Below are 16555 nucleotides of genomic sequence, written 5' to 3'. Positions count from 1 at the left end.
CAGAGGGGCCAACGCGTAGAGGAAAGTTTAGGTCAATGATTCTTTGACAAGATTCAGTGTCTCACAACAGGGAGGTGGCATTATCCTTCAGACCCGACAAACGCTAGACTTAGAATGCATGTTTTTTTAGCTCCGCGGGTGACAGCTCAGAGACTGAGATATGATCATCAAACACAAGGACCAAAGACGATTTATCAGCCGTTCCTCTGGTCCTGCAGTCTCCTATCAATAATGCATCATGCAGAGTGCTGTTCCTTAAGCAGTGCGATTTCTGCTCAGACTCAGGTGAGGGTTGGCTTAAGAGTGAGGTGGAGGATTTGGGGAGGAAAGCCTTGGCTTGTAAATAGTATGGCTGCTGTGTGGCACACTGTAAAGTGAGCACACAAGAGAACCGCTGGTCCTCTGTTCTCCAACAAAAGCCTCCTACTCTTTTGGTTGACCTTCAGAGTGGACCTGTCTAGAGTGAATCCTGAATCTCTTTTGCCGATGTGAAGCCAATCTTATGTGTGTGTGTGTGTGTGTGTGGGGGGGGGGGGGGGGGTAAAAACACAGCTGGTTTCCTGAGAAATCCCATTCTGGGAGAATTAATCCTTTAGTGATTTTCAGTGCCTCACTCCTGAGACATAACAACTTCTCTCACCCTGTGTCGCGCAGCTGTCATTTCACCATTTGTGTTCACCTCCATGCAAGGTCTCTGCCATGCATCATTCTCCCACCTGACACCACGGCATTTTATGGGGCTTCCTCTGAACAAGCACTCAATTATTTACCAACTGGGGCGTCTTCTGTCATTTAAACATAGGAATAACGTACATTCAGACATTTGTGTGTGCTCAATGTAATAACTAAATGCACAAGTGAATGTGTCATACATTTAAAAAACAGTTTTATTGAATAAGTATGCTATATGCACTATATTGCACAGATATGCAAGCTGTCATATGGCATTTCATTTAATCTTCTTTAATTTACAAAATTGCAAGCAATGTTGTCTAGCATCCACTGTATATTTAGTCAAGACTAAGTCTTCTAAAACCCACTGCAGGTAGAGGAAAAGGGAAAGCTTGTCACTTTCTGGATCTTAACAGTTTAACCATTTTTTTTATATATATTATTGATTGAATAGACACTATTGTTTATTATTGCTTTTCCCTCATTTTCATTGCTTACTTTATTAGGCTATTGATTGAATCGACATTGTTGTTTATTATTGCTATTCTCCTTATTATAGTTTGACCAACATTCTAATCTGTTCCCTGTTAAATTTTTAAATATTATGTTGTTTTTGTATTTGTGTGTCGCTTTGGACAAAGGCGTCTGCAAAATCCCATAACCATAACAAATGGCATTTGTAACCAGGTGAGCAGTGTTAGACACAGATGGTACCATTTTGATTCGGATAAAAGAAAAATGTGCAAAGAAAAAATGTCCAACCTGTGAAAGCAAAGACACTAGACTGATTGTACTGTGACATGACCTTGGCTTTCCTGTGAAGACTTGATGATATATATCAAGGAGGCGTTAACTATAGGAATACACCATTGTCTGTTGTAACCTTGAAACGTTCCCTTGATTGACATATTCCACACAGGTGGAGAGCAAAGAAAAAAGAAATAGTATTATGTAAACCTTGAGGGATCTCACCATCATTGTATATCATACAATATACAGTAAATCAATAAAGTTAGCCTTTTCTTGCTTCTAGTTTATAGAAAGAAAAGGCTAGACAACAAATCTAATGCACCATACCCCCTCATTCTCTCTCACATACGACTTATTTGAGGGCTATTTTTCATCCAACCTTCAAAGCATCTGCTACTGCAATTATGGACTGGTGGAACTTATTTTGTGAAGTTCAGATCTTTCTAAAGTACAATGACTTTATATAGCTTCAAAGCAGGCTGTGCGCTTTGGCTGTAGACAGCCTTGCTGAAGGGGTCAAAAAGCACCTTGATCCACAAGACCCTTTCTCTCCAGATGCTGGGGCCAACAACACCCATCTGCTGCACTACACAGAGCTTTTTGTTCTTTGGCCGGCTTAGGAGGAGGCCTCAGTAGAGATGTGTCTGTGTAGTGGTGTAGTGGTGTGTGTGTGTGTGTGTGTGTGTGTGTGTAGTGGTGTAGTGGTGTGTGTGAGAATGTGAGAATGTGCTTCCAGTGTGTGTGTGTGTGTGTGTGTGTGCACATCAATACATTTAATAAAATGTGTTACTGTGTATGTGTTTATCCCTGTATCCACACAACTGAGTGCATGTGTGTGTGTGTGGGGTGGGGTGGGGGGGTACGCACAATCCCAGTCTAGCGAACAAACACCGGTACATGCCACATATTTACAACTTCATTAGAGCCAAACCTAGTGTGACAGTCTGGGGAGGCAAATAAAAGGCTGAGGTGATGCAGTGCACTGCTCTGAACCACACCGCTGCGGCATCATCTGGAGAAAACAACGTCCTCCACCAAACACCAATATCCCCCTCATAGAGCACAGCTGACTTTCAGCAAGCATGCACAGCAAATACCGTCCAGATGAAGCCTAAACAGCATAGTCCACAATAAAAGAGGCAAAATGCGACCTGGAGCAAGTGACCGACTTCATCAAAGCAGGAGGATTCTATTATCTTGTGCTCAGCACAGTGGGGTGCCCTGTCGAGCACAGAGCACACACTCATTTCCACATGTGACTCGGCCTTGGTGGTCCACCTGGGGGACGGTAAGTGGGCTGGTGCATTCTGTAAATGACCGCCTTAGCAAGGTCCTGACGTGAAAGGCATGGCAATGTGAATCGGACAAATTGCAGATCATTTACATGGATTTACATGTTTGCACACTAAGGTCATCTGATTCTGGGTTGCTTGTTATAGCCCCATTTCATACACTCCTGCATGGGTTGCATCTTGGCTCCCAAGATTTAGGATTCATGAGCAGAAAGTGTCAGTGACATCTCATCCATCATTTTACTTTCAATGGGGTCAGTTGGTGGGCCAAAAATAGTAGTATTTTGGTGGAATACACAAAATTCCACCACACACTTTACAGTTCTGACTACAGATATCGGAACTCCCCCTATTACCGTCGGTCCCGTATTTCCGCCGTCTTGCGTGTATGTGTCATTTAATATGCATTTCTATACAAACCAAGACGAGACCAGAAACGCAAGGACCCACACTATAGGTGTATCTAAATTAGCTATGTACCAAAAGTGACTCGAAGAGCTGTAAACAGTGTTGTAAGGCTGCGGCTCCAGTGGAATTTTAATTTCATGACGAGAATTCTCGGTCTAACCGTTCATGTGCCATTGAAACGGCGTAAATAGGCGACCCATCAGGCCAGCACTATAACTCTGAGCGTGGTAAACAAAATCGGATATTTCAGGCAGTAAATGCTCCCGTTAAGAACCAAACCAGATTTTGTTCAAATCTACACACCTATGGCTACTGAAAAATGTAATGTTCATTTAGCAAATGTTATTTTGAAGTGTTACAAAACATTGTTGTTTTAGAATTTCCGAACAAAAGTGGTGATAATTGGGGGTGTTACGATACATTATGAATAATAATTTGAACATGACCAGAGACAATAGAAGTTAACTGAGAAATGATCATTGTTCCATATGAATAGTTGACTTTGGATAAACAGGGTTTATACTATAAAACCCTTTAATCAACATCAACATGTGTGGCTTTGCTATGCTCTTGTCTTCTAAAAGCTTTAGTGTACACAACACATAACTGACAATGTGTAGACATCACTGACAATCAAAATTGTAAAAACAAATCTTTTTCACCCACCAAACCCAATCCCAATTCTATTCTAGTGATTACTGGACAGGTCCAGAGCAAGTGTTGGAGTGATGAGTGTCCTGAGTGTTGAGAGTTGGTGGGGTGCTGCTCAGTGGCCGGGCTGTCTGTGTGCTGCTGCTCAGTAAGCAGCTGGTAGTGTTGTGAATGGTGCAGCTGGTGATGCGGCCCGGACGCGCGTGTTCTAATTACCACTGGTGCCTAGAGCCAGCGAGCGGGTTATCTCACTCCAATTGGCTTCTCCAAGACGTAAATGATGATAAAAGCTCGGTGGAGGGAAGATTATTACAAAAGCTGCTCCGGAATGTTTCATGAAATACAACGGATGAATAAAAATGTCTGACCCTATTTGTGCAAAACTATGGCCATTGTAATAAAACATGCTATGACTTTTTTAAGCTGGAAGATGCCAGAACATTAGGGCTTAATGCTGCAGAAATTTAATTAAGCCAGCAAAAATGGTTTTTATGGGTATAAGTAGTCCTTGCACAGAGACTACACTAAAGTGAAAACCACTAGCCTTTTTATCTGAACAGCTGCTGTACTCAGTTGCATACATTTATTTCTAATAAAAATTATCATAACTTTGTGATGGTGATTTATTTTGAACTTGACAGCTGATTTGCATCTTCAACAAACCATAGCTAACCCCAATCAACCTAAAGTTTAATTGTAGTGAAAGATATGCTAAAAGCCTTGATACTGTAAAGTATTATATTCTCATAAAAACAGACAGAGAAACAAAAGAGAGAAAAAAACAAAAGAGAAACAAAAAGAGGTGGACAAAGAGAGCAAACAAGAGAGAGAGAGAGAGAGAGAGAGAGAGAGAGAGAGAGAGAGAGAGAGAGAACCAGAGCTATTACAGGGATAAATCTGTGCACTAAGAGAGAACAGTGTTCCATAAATTTGTCCTCTGCCTGGTCCTGGTCATATCTCCTCTTATGCAGCCCACATAAAGAACAACAGCAGAGGCCAGGAGAGTGCAGCCCTGCTGATGGAGATGGCCTCCGCCGTGTGAGGTCACATTCACAAACACCGCCATCCCTCACGGAGCCATCAGCACTAGCGCAGCCAGATGGCCGGCCAGCGTGCAGGCTTCCTGCCGTCATCACCCATGATGCACCTGTAATGGTGGCCCTTGCGGGGCAATAACAGGTTGGGAAAGCCAAGGGCGTTCTTTAAGATGCAGTGGGATAAATCAGTGGCTAATAACTGCTTGACTCTGGGTCTATTTATGAGCCATCGTTGCAAGGCCAGTGCTGCTCTACCTGAGATTCTCACACCAGTTAATGCTGTGCCATTCATCTTTATTAACAATGGGATCCACTATCCATCTAGGCTCACAATATATGGATGAGACAGGTCCTTGCAGACCAAGTCTGTGCTTGTAAGATACTGTGGAACATCAATCTGAACCATTCTTGTCAACAAACTGGACATTTTAAATCTGAGAATATCTTGGTGTGGTGATATCTACAAATTATCATAGTTGCACTATTTGAAAAATATAGTAGTCCTGCTGAAGAAACAGTGGAAATTCTTCACCGTCACCGGATTCCTGCCAGGTGTAATTTTAGCCTAAAGCACACTGGTCACACGCTGCCATATTGTAGCTGTGAACTTGCAAGGTCTTGGCCCTCTAAAAAATCTGTGCCTTTCTTGTAATTATCTGTGTCGCAGGAGACAGTCCAGGGGAAGGAGTCAGGGCCCAGACCTGTGCAGTCAGGGAGGTGGGTGTCAGTCCAGTGCAGCTGGTCAAGAGGAGGCAGGTTAATTACCTACATGCTCCCCCTTCCTCCAGGTGGACCACACACCCCGGGGCTGTCTTACGCCGAGAGACGGGACAATACAGCGGAGGGCCGGGCTGTCCATCAATACTGCATGAGACATTATGGGGAATTAGGAGTCACGGGGAAGCACTGGCCCTACGGCAGTCCAGTGCGGAGCTGACTGCCAGAGTGACCACATGCTCTCAAACGCACCAGCTGCAGCCCAGAGTTTATCATAAGGAACAAACTGCACAACTCACCCACTAAAACTACCACCTGGATGACCAGAAGTCCAGTCAGCCATGAATGTGTTTTAAAGGAAGGTCAGTATCAACATTGGCAGTTATCCCACACCTTATGCATAATAGGATGCTTGTAATGTACTTTGTTATGAACATGCTTTACGTTGGTCTCCCTTCAGATAAAATGAAATGAAAATACTCTGCCAATGCAGACAGCTCTGAATCTTATTTTTTGTGTGAATAGCATGCCACTGTATACCACTCAGCACAGACTTCTGCATCATACGCAGGGTTGTCTTCTTTTCAAAACACACTCTGATTACCAGTGATGGACAAGCTAAGAATTTAGTGAGCTAAGCTACCAGTTACTCAATATTAAATGAAGCTCAACTACACAAAAGCTTCCTCAAGACAAAAAGTGTAGCAAGCTAAGTTACATACATTTCGCAAAAGCAGTTTACTACATCAGAAGCTACTTTGTAATTTACAAAAAAATGAACATAAACCAATAAAATGAACCTGCTTCATGCAAAGTCAGTGCTATTTCAATGACCTAGCCAACATAACTCAGTGATAACAGATACAGTAGCTTAGTTACCTTTATTTACACATGTAGGCTATGACATATGTTCAGTTCAAAAATGATAAACAAAATCAATTTGAAGAAAAAAAGGCTCCATGTAGCAAAAGGAAGTTAGGGCCTACTGAGAGAGTGTGCATATGTGGCCCATAAATTTGGGCATTTCTTAAGTTTGCAGGATAAACTGCAAGCTAACTTTTTACTGTAACTTCATTGTTGGGTGGATTTTCGCCTGTATAAGTTTCACCACTTGATTATCCCTAATAATTATTAATCAATAGTTCTATAATATAATGATTAATAATCAATAATCACTAATACAAACTATTTTGACAGCTTATTTTACAAACATTGCTCAACAAAATCACACAGTAGACTACCACCAACATCTTTGCAAGGACAATTTCGTTGCTTCATCTCTGGTATGGAAAATTAGTTTGTCTTTCAAGTTTATACAGAATATAGCCTAAATGATTCATGTATGGGCGGCCAAAAGGAAGCTCTAATGTGAGCTCCACAAATGCTCTGGAAAATGTAGCTTCTGTAAAAGCTACTGCACTACATGGTAAAAAAACAGCTAAGCTATTGAAAAGCTACTATCTGTTTCAGAAAATAGCTACGCTACCACCAAGCTACTGAGAAATATAGTTGAGCTAGTAGCATCGCTACAAGTAGTGAAGCTACTGCCCATCACTGCTGATTACAGAGCTTTAGCCTGGTGCCAGCTGGCACTGGTGGACACAGAAGGACTGCTGTGGATAACAAGCATTAAAACATCCACTGACACTAACCTTTTCCCTCCTGTAAAATGTACAGCAGCGAACACACACACACACACACACACACACACACACACACACACACACACACACACACACACAACTGCAGTGCACATGCAAACTCTGCCAGTAGATTCTGTTTAGATAGAGCAAACTCCTCCAGACACACTGACACAGAATGTGGCAAGAATAAGACAGCAAGCAGTTTTCATATTTGATTAAATCTGTCAATACTGCCAACAGACTCAGGCCATGTGTCTGCATCTGAGCAGCAAAGGGAGGAGGAGGAGGAGGAGGAGGAGGAGGACAACGACGACGAGAGGGAGAAGAAGGAGGAGGAGGTATCGATTAGAAACAGGAAAGTCACCTTTGGCATGGCAGCAACCATTTCAAACAGCCAATTTGTTTGCAGTGTTATTATTGCTGTTTCCTCTGGTGTGTCAGGCCATTTGGTCTCACAGCGCTGGGGAGAGGCTCATGATGCCTTTCCCAATAAACATCATTGTAATTTTCCCATGGTGGTAATTAAGTCTGTGGCTAATTTGTCATAGTTAGTTAGAACATGGCGCGCCACAGTTCCAGACTGGCCACTGATGTATTTGCTTGCTCTTGCCCATTCGTCTTCTGTTCCCAATAATCACATCTTTACCGGCTGGCTATGCAGTTTACTCAACTCACAACAACTATGTTTCAGAAACAACAAACAAAGAGAGAAATAAACAGATCCTTTTGTGTGACAGTGGCACTGTGTTCCATGAACATGAATGCTCCATTGTGAGATGAGAAAAACAGCATGTTACAGTATCCTAATGGAAAACGACACCACCTATCACCCCGCATTTCTAGGCTTGGATGGACATTTCATTCAAAATCTTTTTCCTTGACCTTTTTTTTACTTGAGAGTATTTAATTGGACAGAGGTTCCTCAGGAGCCTACTAATTTATTCATGAAAGAGAGATGTTGCTGAACTGAAGAACTCTATCTGCCCTTGATTGCTTCAGTGACACACACAATTACCCGGCTGTTTCAGGTGATTAAAGAAGGCCCTCCTTTAATGGGACATTCCTTCCCACCTTGTGCGCTGCACTTCTCCTCTCGTTTTTTTCTTCTCCCCCATCACTGCCTCTCTCTCTCTCTCTCTCTCTCTCTCTCTCTCTCTCTCTCTCTCTCTTTCTCTCTCTCTCTCTTTCTCTCTCTCTCTCACCCTTTTCAGGTGCTCATAACTCGTCGGCCTCTCCGGAGCTTTGCCTCTCACTCCACAGCACTGCCTGCAATCAATTACTGCTCCTCTGCCATGATGCTGCAGCTCCCCTGGCACGTCAATCACCATCGCCACAGCGACTGACATGAAGCCCCGCCCCTGCTCTGCCGCCAACTTCCCTTGTTTTGTCAGGCATAGCTCAGTTGGGTTCCCCACTCTCGCATCACTGCTGCACAGCCCTGGCTGCCACACCACAGCAGAACCTCAGGAGTGCTACATGTCTACCAATTCATGCAGTCCCATGTCACACCCCCACCCAAACAACAAACACCCTCCCTCATTTTCTTCTGTTTATAAAAACAAATAAATAAATCCGAAGTAATATATTACATTAATAATGTTACCCTTAAAAAGCAGGGGATCCATGCAGGGCTGAAACTACCTAGCCTTTTTATTTTTAAGTGCTTCAACTGATTCAGTTTTAAATCAGCCTAGAAAAAAGATCTTCGTTCTAAGCTGTGGTCTCAACCTCAGACGTGTCTTGTGGCAGTGTCAGTCATCAGAGGGATGATCCTTAGTTTTAAATGTAACTGTATTATTTCAAATCTCACAGATAATGCTGCCAGCAATGTCCCATATGAGAGCATGCAGTAAATCCAGCAGTAATTTCCCAAGACTCTTATCTCATTCTCTGGATGTGACAGGATTTACACCCAGTCAAGGTACACCACTGTTAATCCTCGCACAATATAAATCTCCCCCTACAGTGCATTATATGAGTGAGGGTGTGCATGTGTTTGTGTGGAAACGGATGTGTGTGGAGTCTACGAGTGTGTGCTGGTCAGTATTCTAGTAGAAATATGATTGTGAATCTGAATCTGAATACTGCATCTTCATATAGCGAGTCCCATGAGAATCGGTCTACCTTGTAGAGAAAGGACGTTATCATCAGCCACTGTGCTGAATAGTTGTACACCCCAGCTGAGGCAAGTTCTTATTCTGATGGTTCTCCAGCTGTCAGCTTTCAAGCCACTTTGATGGACATGAATGCAGTCAGAGCATAGCATAGATCACTAGGATACCTATGATTAGAGTGCATCACGGTAATGAGCTCCTCTTGAGCTTTTAGAAACTCGCCATGTCTGATCTGCCTTTTGTACCTTATTTTTCTCTCTCCTTCCTCTCTCTCTTTCTCTCTCTGTATACTGTGTGTGTGTGTGTGTGTGTGTGTGTGTGTGTGTGTGTGTGTGTGTGTGTGTGTGCATGTGGTTTTCCTTCTGACACAGCCATCGTTTGTCCTTTCTTCACTTTATGTGTTATTATTCTGAAATACTCAGCCTTAGAAATCAAATTAGAAATCAAATTCTGTGACCTCCCCCATTCACACAGCACCTGCCTGCAGCTGATAGATCACTTGTAATTGTTTTCTATCTGATATCAATAAGAACAGCTGAGTAAAAATGAACACTTGAGTGGTCAGCGTTTGCTTGAATGGACACAAACCTGGAGCAAACCTTGGGTCAACCCCAAAAGAATGTCCTGAATCTGACTTCAAAGTAATATATTGACAATCCAAATGTTTTAATTTTTTCATTAATTTCATTTTCATGTGAAAACCATGGTGTGAGGTGCATTTGCAAAAATGTGTAAAGACTTTACAACTTACATAAATACCTAGATAATTATAAGGATTTCTGAGAATCTTATGTGACTATTAGGTCACAGTATACCAGTTATATAATACAAATGCATATGAGGGTCCAAAATGATGTTATCTAGTATTTAGAACTAAGAAAAAGTAAAGTTTTCCCATTATGGAAAAATACCCCAGAGAGGGTGAAAGAGGGGGAAGAGTGCAAGAGACAGAGAGAGAGAGAGAGAGAGAGTGGCCCAATTAATGAGTGAAGAATGACTTCAAAAACTATAAAATGATGATAGTAAAACCAGGCAGCTGAGCAAAATAATTCTGTCCCAAAGCAGGCCGATGTAAGTAATGTGTGTGACTGCACTGATGATAAACCCGCAGCACCTGCATCTGCATGCACCATCTCCAGGCCTGCTCTCTGCTGACGGCTCTGTTATGTTAATACAAAGTGAGCTCCTTGTACTTTTTTTCCCTCCATTCTAATAAACAAACCAATTATGATGCAGATGGACAATATGATTCGCGCCGGCTATAAAAAGTCCTTTGCCATGCATTTTAATAATTTTCAGCTGGGACAGAATCACCCTTGCACACCCGTGGCTGGCCAAACACATCCATTAGCCCACAGCCTGATTGCATTCTGTGTGCCGGGTCGGAAATGACCTATCAGTCACACACATCATGGTGGGCAGTAATGACTTCATGCTAGTCTACTATAATAGAGGTGGCTAGCTATAGCAGCTCTTTGAACCAAGTATGCCTTAAACCACTCTGTATTTCATGGCACTTCACTGGGCCGGATATGAGAAATTGTGCTATAAATAGGGAAGGTCCTGCCATAAGCGTGCCAATGTGAATAAATTAATGTGTGTTTAAGCCGTGTGATAGACACACTCTGTGGGGGGTGTCCCTGTGTTGACTGCAGAAGCTGCACACGTAGGCAGGTGAACTGGAGATGGCTCAGAGGGGGCTCCTGAGCCTGACTGCCAGCAGTGACGAGAGCTCCGGTTCCACCCACAAATGCCCTGAGCAGAGTTGCTCTCCATCTAAGCACTATCCTTTTTCACTTATTAATTCCCCTTCCTGGTTTGACAACTTTCTGAACAACAAACCCCAGACCACTGACACACTCTCGGCTTCTGTGTCTCTTCCACACCCAGGGCCTCTCTCCTCAGCGTGTGTACTCACCCCCTTGGTCGGTGCTGATGGTGATGGCAGCCACAGGCCTGGGGAAGGAGCTGAGGTCGGACACGCCGTTCTGGGACTCGATCTCGAAGGTGTAGTTGGCGTGGGCGGTGAAGTCCAGCACGGTGATGGAGGCGTTGGTCAGGCCCTGTGGGCGTGGCACGAAGCGCAGCTCCCCCCCACACAGCTCGCAGTGCTGCTGATCTGGCCCGCAGCGCTTGCACAGGACATTGTAGGTCAAGTCCTTCCGGCCGCCCGTGTCGCTCGGCGGGCTCCACTCCAGGAAGAGAGAGGTCTCGTTGATGTTGAACACTACGTTCCTCGGGGGAGAAGGAGGCCCTGTGGTGAGGGAACAGAGGAACCAAGTTAGATCATGTCTGGGTTATACTGTATAATTTTGTGTTTACTATGCTAATCATTTTGTATGCATCCTTTTTTATATGAATAATTTCTCACTTTTACATTTTTTAAATGTATGGAATATTCACACATATTCTCACTCTTTCTCTCTTGCTCTCTCTCTCTCTCTCTCTCTTTCTCTCTCCTGGAAACAAGCAATTAACCTATGACACAGTTTTTATGATGACATTTTGCTAACAGGTTTTTAGCACGGCCACATTAAAAGCCCTGTGGGCTCTTGACCACAGCAGCCCGTGCAGTTGGCCAGACAATGGGCTGCATCCCTTGCACTGCTCTAGCACACAGTGGTGCGAACAACACTGTCCTCCTTAAATAAAGCCTCCCTTCAGCCTGACGCGCCTTTGTGAGCGGCTCTTTGGTGTGAGAGAAGAGAGTGCGCCTCCTCCCCCGGCGAGACCTCTGTCCACGTCGGTCCGCTCCCTTTCAGCTGGAGTGCTCCATGCTATCTGCCTCCCATTCTCTCCATCTGATAGCCTCGCGCCACAATCGTGCGCCATCAATCAACTCCCATTCTGCCACAGAATGGAGATTGTTATCTTGAGAGACGCCTGCAGATGGCTGCTTTTTCTACCTTTGTTCATGAATGTGAAACACTAGATCATTCCACTTTTTTTTTCTCCAAACCCTGAGTCTGTTGGGTGTGCTGGTTACATGGGACTGAATTCAGTATGACCACTGAGGGTACATTTCAATGATGTGCCATGAACAATGACCTTTTTGCATTTTGCTATCTTGGGGGGGGGGGGGGGGAGGCGGTTGTGAAGTGTGCTGCTGCATGTCCTCTGAACCCACCCCACCACCACCTCCCCACCCGGGACAATTCTGTGTCCACTTCGATTTGACTTGAACAAAGTGTTTCATTACCTAATCAAACAGATTATTAGCTCAATGACAGTGGCAGAGCATGAATTAGTCAGGCGTGTCCTGTTGGCCAGTATGAAATGAGAGGCTCTCAAGGCGCACTCGCAATCATTACTGTTTAAGACAAAATATTACCCTGGAGTGTCACCAAGACACAGAGGACCAGTCACCCTGCACGCTACCCAGCAATCCTTACATCAATCTGCACGGCAATTCAAGTGGGGTTTTCAACTGACAATGAATTATTCCACTTAAGCGGCAATTTGCAAATGTTAAGCCATTACGTAGATGTTAAGCTATAGCGATGTGCTGTGAATAATTAATGAAGATATGGTAACAGAACAGTGAGGTAGAGAAATAAGTCTGTTCCTGAAATGTGATGTCCTTACGTTGTATGTGATCAAGCCCTCCACCTCTTAACCGGATGTTTAGCCAAATTCCTCAAACAAACAAACATTAGGAAACTGAGAGCTAACTCATTTAAGAAATGTCCTCCCAATTGCCATAGAGTGTACTGATCAGTACATTTCACAGTAGCAATACTATGCATTTATGTAGTCCCAACAAACATTTGTGACTACTTTTTAACACTAGAATATCTTCTCCCCTTCTGTATATTTTCTAAAGCTAATCAGTCTCAATATGATGAATAAAACATTCCATTGTTTGCCAGTGATTGCACAATAAGCACTTTAATCTGAAAAGCAATGGTTGCAGGCCCCAGAGATCTAAGATCTCATCCTGGCCAACAGAAATGGTTTTCTTAAGACCATTCACAAAGATGGGACTAAACATTGGATTTGAGTAAATTCTTTCAACTTTTAACCTCCCTCTGAAACTTTTGGATGAATAATAAGAGCATTCCTCTTAAACTGAAACACACTGAAAATATCCACACATTTGATTCCATGAAATGATAGCTTTTCCATACAACATTTTATTGAAAATGCCCCACAGACAGAGCATATACTTACGAGTGCATGCCATTGAGGGGGGGTCTTTATCTGCCCTGAAGTAGCCTTTCTCACAGTAGCACAACTGGGACCCATCATCATAACTGTAACTGTGTGGGGGACACTTAGCACACTTGATATTCCCAGCAAAAGCCTTGTAGAAGCCTGGCCGACAAGCTGAAAAGGAAAGAAACAGGAGTAAGCGATTCTTGACAGGAAATGAAACCTTTCTTGAAATGTGTGGGGTCAGTCTATTAAAAAAGTCTACTAAAAATGACAGACAAGCACGGTCAATTTGCTCCTGAAATAATGCTAAATGAATAATTTATATGACTATTCAATTGTCTTACAAGTATACCACTTGTTTATGCGAACCACCCAAGCATTACAAATTCATCTCCAACGTGTGAACTCAGAGACATACAGTATTTAAATGTTTGTGTTAAAAAAGATGCAAATTCCCCTCCCAACTGAGCTGCTGTGTTATCACACGCTAAGCAGATCATGTTGACAGAAATCACGTTGTTATAATTGCGAGCTGGTCTTTTGTGCTGGCATCTGTGCAGTCTGCATCTGCTCCTCAGCCGTCCTCATGTCAGGTGAGGGAAACGAAGGTGATGGAAGTGCTGGCTCCCCTGGCCTCTCCTCCCCGTCTCCCTGCTCTCGCTTTCAAAGCACCAGTGTCAGAGGGACAAATGGCATTTCAAATCCTCTCCAGTCCCTTGCTGATAAGTTTCAAATGTATCCTGAGACAAAGGCCCCTGGCCCACACACACTTAGCCAATTCCACTTCAGCCAGCTGTCACAGTGAACATCGATTTAACAAGGTAACACAAGCTGAGCGATTTGAGGGCTTCACCTTGAAACACTGAGTGTCTTCGTGCTTCAAATTTTTCACCCTTTGATATATTAACCGGCTCAGAAATGGGAAGCCCTGGATTCAGTGCCCCCTCACAACAAATGACGCCAATTAGATGCGGCAATGACATACAATGTGGTCTTATCAATATTATGAGTGACATCCCCTCTTCCAGCACAAGGCTGGCATGCCATTAACCCCTGCTGTACTGGTGGCCTTGATCCAAAACCTGTCACTCACTTGCTCTCTCAATGCCATCTTATAAAGTCATTGGGGGCTGTGCACTGACCCTCAGATGACCTGTTCACACAGATGATTGAAGTATTGTTTAACAAAAGCAACGGACACGTCAATGCGTCAGCAGACTCATTTGAAGAAGAGCAATATCTCTGTCTGCACAGCATTTCAGAACAATATAAATGTGCATCATACAATTCCATAAATATAGTGCCATGCTTTTATGTTTACATAATCATATGGGTAGGAGTATAACTTATGGGTAGGAAGACCTTGTTCGCAGTTAAATATATAATGAATACAAATAAAACAAACTACACACAGGAAGAGTCTATCTGCATGGATAAAGAAACACTGGCTGCGAAAGACTTGGAACGTATCCAGCAGGTGCAATTGCCACATCACCTGCACTCAATAACCAGACAGAAAATGGCTCTGTAGTGGACAGGGGTGTGTGTGTGTGTGGAGGGGGGGAGGGATAAGGGACTCTGGCCGGGGAGGATAATTCGCTGACCTGGGGGCTCCGCTAATTCTGTGTGAGTTTCCGAAGGTTAATTAGCTCTGGAAGTAATCCAGAACCCCAGTCCAGAGAGGCAGCACACCCCCACCACTGTCAGTGGCAGCAGCAGTAGCAGCAGCAGCAAGGCAGCTGCAGTGAGATCCACAGGAAGGTTTTCAGCACCCTGGACAGCACCCGGCCCCTCAGCCCAGCAGATGGGAGGAGATCTCTCGTGTCTGCAGCTCGGCAGCAGGCCTGTCCTTCCCCTTCAGCGCACTCCCATGGCCAAAGACCCCCCCTCCTCCTCCTCCTCCCCCTCCTCCTCACTGATGGGGAGATGATAGAATTGCATTCCCATGTGACACAGCTCTCTCTCCTCTCCGATGCCGCCGACGACCAACAATTTCAAGAAAAGCACAATTCTGCAGCATTTACTTGCAGAACCACATGAACAAATGTTGCAGAATAGTTCAGCTCTTGAAATCAAAGAAAGCGTGATAAGATGGGTGGATGAGATAGCACAGTGGGATGCATCCTACGAGTATCGCATATTGAAAATGGCCCAATTTCAATTTTGCACAGCACAAAGGGCCTATCTCCTCTCCCTGATGAAAACTTCCACAGCATATTAGTTTTCTTGGCTTTGTATAGGCTGGTTTCACTATCTGTGAATAATATATGCCATCCATAATACAGACATATCAGACATCTATGGCTGTGTTCTGATATTTTATTTAGGTAAAGATACATTTTTATCAGGGCTATATATTAAAAATTACATGAAGACTGTCATAGAACACAATGCCAAAATGGTCAACAAAAAACATTTCAGCATTAGAAGAAAAGAAAACTTTTCATTTCCTTCAATCAAACATGGTCAACATTGGCAACGGAAAATATGAAGAGGTATTAATAGATTAGCATAATGAAAAGCACAGTGTGATACAAATACAAACCACTCAGGTAAAACAATGCCTGCCTACCCTGCTTCAGACCAGTAAGACTATTTCAACACATCTGAGCAGGCTCTCTGTCTACTTTTAATTATACATAGACCTAATACACCATGGATGTTATAGAGACATTTTAACACCATATGTTGCAGTGTTGTAATGATCTGTTCTCCATTAGAGACATAAGATGAAGTGAAATCAATAAATATCATAAAAAACTGTTAAAATCTCAGCCCTTTATAGTGGGTTTTAAGGGTTTGATAAGCCATTAAATAAGCAGCATACAGTATTTTATGAACCTCAGGTACGCACAATACACAATAACACTCTAATGCAATCTATGAAGCAAAACTAAGCCAACCAGTAAAGCGTTTCTTAAAATGTGTAAGTGATGATTTGCATTGTCTTAAAGAATTATCCATTGTGACATTGTGAAACTAGAATGATTTACACATCTCTCACCACGCACAGGAATGGGCTACAGGGCAATAGCATTTTTTCCTGACCAAAGTTCATCAGGAGGAGCACTATGCTCGTCCAAGGGGTGTAATATATGTGCAGACCTGTCATAATA

At 43.3% G+C, this 16555-nt stretch overlaps 1 protein-coding gene across 2 annotated transcripts in view; it reads right to left on the bottom strand.

Moving 5' to 3' along the window:
• Positions 1-16555, bottom strand: part of LOC143100433 (ephrin type-A receptor 6-like) — a 105591-nt gene that overhangs the window by 37047 nt on the left and 51989 nt on the right. The window contains exons 4-5 of one of the 2 annotated variants that reach the window (XM_076263608.1): positions 13455-13610; positions 11199-11538 (exon numbers count right to left, since the gene is read on the bottom strand). In XM_076263608.1, coding sequence (XP_076119723.1) covers positions 11199-11538; positions 13455-13610 — 496 coding nt within the window. The remainder of the gene's footprint in view (positions 1-11198; positions 11539-13454; positions 13611-16555) is intronic. The other variant, XM_076263609.1, reaches the window with a different exon arrangement.

Source organism: Alosa pseudoharengus, unplaced genomic scaffold (genome assembly GCF_046254945.1).
Source record: "Alosa pseudoharengus isolate Yale_2024_CS ecotype anadromous, Long Island Sound unplaced genomic scaffold, YU_APseudo_1.1 YU_APseudo_1.1_scf_3, whole genome shotgun sequence".
NCBI lineage: Eukaryota > Metazoa > Chordata > Actinopteri > Clupeiformes > Clupeidae > Alosa > Alosa pseudoharengus.
Note: the sequence above shows the minus strand (reverse complement) of the source record. Positions and strands in the feature narration are given on the sequence as shown.